Below are 3,800 nucleotides of genomic sequence, written 5' to 3'. Positions count from 1 at the left end.
AGTATAATCACAACCAGGGGTGGAAAAGCTATGTGAGTCCTTTAGCCAAAGTCTGTCACAACAATCCCTGGTGACAGCAGATTTTCCTGTTCACCAGCCTGTCTGCACTTTGAACAGACAAAATTTTGATACCCACGCCTAAGCAAAAGAGCACAGAGTTAAAAGAAGTACCAGAGTTAAAAGAAGTCCCCTCCATCCCCAAAGAAAAGGGTTCTGGAATGGGACATGCCAGGGTTGAGATGCCTGTGGGGACCTGAACAGAGGGGTCTTGGGGCACAGGACAAAGATGGGTGAGCCAAAGGACACATGACGTCTAGTTTTCCCCACCCAACCCAAGGCGTCCTGCCTGCGGTGGCCTAAACCTGGGGGTGGTGGGTGCTCCACCAGACTGGCGATGGGGCTGTGTGCAGGTGGGAGAGCTCCCCCTTTTCCTTCTCCTGCCCAGCCCTCCTGGCCGACAAAGAAAGAGGAGAATGTCCTTTCCCTCCTCACCCCAAGGGCCCAAATGGACTCAAGGAGTTGGGTTCAGACAGACCCTGGGGTGACACCAGAAGGTGCCCTCTGCATCTTTGGTTTTCTTCTTCTTGCCCAGAACCACGATGAATCCACTACAAGAAGAAACATTCTACCAGCAGTTCAGCAACCAACGGGTCCCAAAGCCAACCTACCAGAGGAGGACCTACCTGTGCTACCAGCTGAAGCCACATGAAGGCTCCGTCATTGCCAAAGTCTGCCTTCAAAATCAGGTGTCACGCGGGCCGTCTGGACACGAGGCCGTGGGAGAAATCCCGAGGCTTACATAAGTCTCAGCCCTGCTTCCTGGGAGCTCTGCACCTCCGCAGAAGCCGGTCCCTCCAGGAGAATGCTCTTCCCGCCCCTCTTAGAGAATATGTTACTTGTCCTCCGGACGTCAGCTCTGTCGCTGCTTCTGAGAAGCTAAGCTGTCTTCCAAGGACCAAACACTCAACTCCACCTGCACCAACTCCCTCATACACTTGCCCTCTGCTTTTCTGCCCGCCTTCCCACCTGCCCTGCCCCACCTCCTTCTCATTCTGACCTGCTCCTGGGGAACCCCATGTTCGAACATCTCCAGATATCCAATAGGCGGGGTCTGCGGAGCATCTGGGACGGTGCCGTGGGGGTGTCTGTTTGCCAACCCGTCTCCTCTCGGGGACCTGGTCTGATTCTGACCAAGTTGCCGATGCTTTGGGGTGCTGAACTAATGGATGAGTGAGAGAATGCAGGGAGGGAGGTTCTTTCCCCGTCCTAGGCAAGTTCACAGGGCGGAGCCCCTTCTCCCCAGTGGTGCCCATAGCATGGGACCTCTGGCCTCTGCCCGGTAACCAAGCCTTTCTTCTCTCCGTCTGGGACCCTCTCTAGGAAAAGCGCCATGCAGAAATTTGCTTTATTGACGATATAAAGTCACGACAACTAGACCCATCCCAGAAATTCGAAATCACCTGCTATGTCACATGGAGCCCCTGCCCCACCTGTGCCAAGAAACTGATTGCGTTTGTCAATGATCACCCCCACATCAGCCTGAGGCTCTTTGCCTCCCGCCTGTACTTCCACTGGCGCCAGAAGTATAAGCGGGAGCTGAGGCACCTGCAGGAATCTGAGATCTCCCTGGCTGTCATGAGCTACCTGGGTAGGGAGACAGCAGAGCTGCCAGGGGATGGGAAGGTTTGCAGCTCCAAGAGAGAAGAGCTCCTGGGGGAAGGGAGTGGGGTGGTTGGATGGAAGGGTGGTGGCCCAGCTAAGGCCCAGGCTGTGATACCCCCAGGAAGGGCAAAGGAAGGAGGAGTCCCTGGGCCCACAGAGGGCAGGCTTGCTGCTGTCCCGCACCCCGGAACCTGAATACCTTCTCTCTGTCATCTCAGAGTTTAAGGACTGCTGGGAGAAGTTTGTAGACCACAAGGGCAGGCCTTTCCAGCCCTGGAACAAGCTGAAGCAGTACAGTGAAAGCATAGGCCGTCGGCTCCAGAGGATCGTCCAGGTGAGAAGCTGTTCTCGCTGCAGGTGCGGGTCCCCACTTCCCCCAATACCTTTCTCTCCCCGCCTACACGCTTCCCCTCACCCCATCCAGGACTCCCTTTTCTTAGGATTCTTATCCTTAGTTCCTTTATCTCCCTTTTCTTAGAATCTTGCCAGTTTTCTGTTTCCCTTGAGACATCCCTGCCTCTTCTCATCCCCTCTCCTTGGCTTGCACTCCACACCCCTGGCTGCCAGTGACACTTCTAATTTTTCTCTTTCTCAACAGCCCCTGAACAATTTAGAGAATGACTTCAGAAATTTGAGACTTTAATGAGCATCGGGCCCCCCAACCCCATTCCTGAAGCATCTCAGCGGTTCATAAACTGCTGCCTCTGAGGAGCAGGTTGTGAGCTCTGCAGGCACATCTAACCCTCTCCTTTCCTCCTTCATTCTTTTGTTTCCTTTTATAAGTGGGTATATATTTTTATAATTGAGAAAATAAAGAGAATGTGTAAGTCTGTAGAAGTTGGATTACTTTCTAAAAGGGAAATCGGGATTTTCCCTCAGGAAAAAAAAAATGAGTATAAGGAAAGGCCTTTTTATTCTACTGCACCAAGAAAAAAAATGTATCTGAGAATTCCCTCTCAAGTCTGGAATAGTTGGATCATTTTGTCTTCCCCTCTATCCTCTGTTCCTTTCCAGTATCTCCTAGCCATCTAAATAAATGAGGTGAAACAGTTGGGCGCACGCAGTGGCTCATAGAATTGCCTGGAGGGATAAATAAAACCACTTGGAGCAGTGTTATTGGGTGCTCTTAGTTGGAGCAATAAGAGCCAACTCCGGCTGATGAAAACAGGAAAAGAAAAAAAAAAAAGATTTGTTAAAAAGATGTTGGGAGTCTCCTTGAAGCTCTAGGAAAGAGGGAAAGCTAGATTTGGAGGCTTCCAAACAGGAAGGAGCCCCCCCCCCAACTATGCTATAGAGCTGGTTTCATGAAGGTGGCGCTGCCAGTGGCAGCACGCTCCACCTGCATAAGCCCCACCTAGAAGCCAGGCGCTGACCCAGGGCCTCTGCTTGGCTGCCTCCACTGCCAACACCCACCCCACCCCCAGAATGGAGAAAAGGAAAGGAGAAGAAATGGGTGACAATAAATAATGAACACAGCAGGGGTGCCTGGGTGGCTCATGGGTTAGGTGTCAGACTCCTGATTTCCACTCAAGTCATGACCTCAGGGTAGCAAGATCGAATCCTGTGTCAGGCTGTGCACTGGGCATTGAATATGCTTGAGATTCTCTCTCTCCCTCTCCTTCCGCCCCTCCTGTCCACCCCCATTCCATCTGCCCCCCACTCACACATATGCACACTCAAAAAAATGAACACAACCTAAGATGAAAGAGTAAAATCAAATGTATAACACTAAATATGAACAGAATAAATTCTTCCATGCTGCTTCCAAGAAGCACTCTGAAAAAAAAAAAAAGAAGGAAACAGATTGAAAATGAAAGGAATGGGGAAGCCTGGGTGGCTCAGTGGTTGAGCATCTGCCTTCGGCTCAGGTCATGATCCCAGGGCCCTGGGATCGAGTCCCACATCGGGCTTCCCACAGGGAGTCTGCTTCTCCCTCTGCCTGTGTCTCTGCCTCTCTCTCTCTGTGTCTCTCTCATGCATAAATAAATACAATCTTAAAAAAAAAAAAAAGGAAAATGGAAGAAATGAACAAAGAAACCAGGCAAACTAAAATTTAAGAAGAAAGCAATAGCACGATCACACAAGGTGCACTGAATGAATCAAACAGGTTGAGGACAGACTTAGCCTAATGGCACAGG

The 3,800-nt window shown here is 51.0% G+C and overlaps 1 protein-coding gene across 1 annotated transcript; it reads left to right on the top strand.

The window, feature by feature from the left end:
- Positions 1–592: 592 nt before the first annotated feature.
- Positions 593–3,110, top strand: APOBEC3Z3 (apolipoprotein B mRNA editing enzyme, catalytic polypeptide-like 3Z3). Its single transcript, NM_001346130.1, is given in 4 exon segments — positions 593–746; positions 1,381–1,648; positions 1,881–1,996; positions 2,261–3,110. Coding segments are annotated over 4 exon segments (576 nt in total). The 5' UTR covers positions 593–599; the 3' UTR covers positions 2,306–3,110.
- Positions 3,111–3,800: the final 690 nt, after the last annotated feature.

The sequence above is a fragment of the Canis lupus genome, chromosome 10, assembly GCF_011100685.1.
Source record: "Canis lupus familiaris isolate Mischka breed German Shepherd chromosome 10, alternate assembly UU_Cfam_GSD_1.0, whole genome shotgun sequence".
Classification (NCBI taxonomy): Eukaryota; Metazoa; Chordata; class Mammalia; order Carnivora; family Canidae; genus Canis; species Canis lupus.
This window is presented reverse-complemented; position numbering and strand designations above follow the sequence as displayed.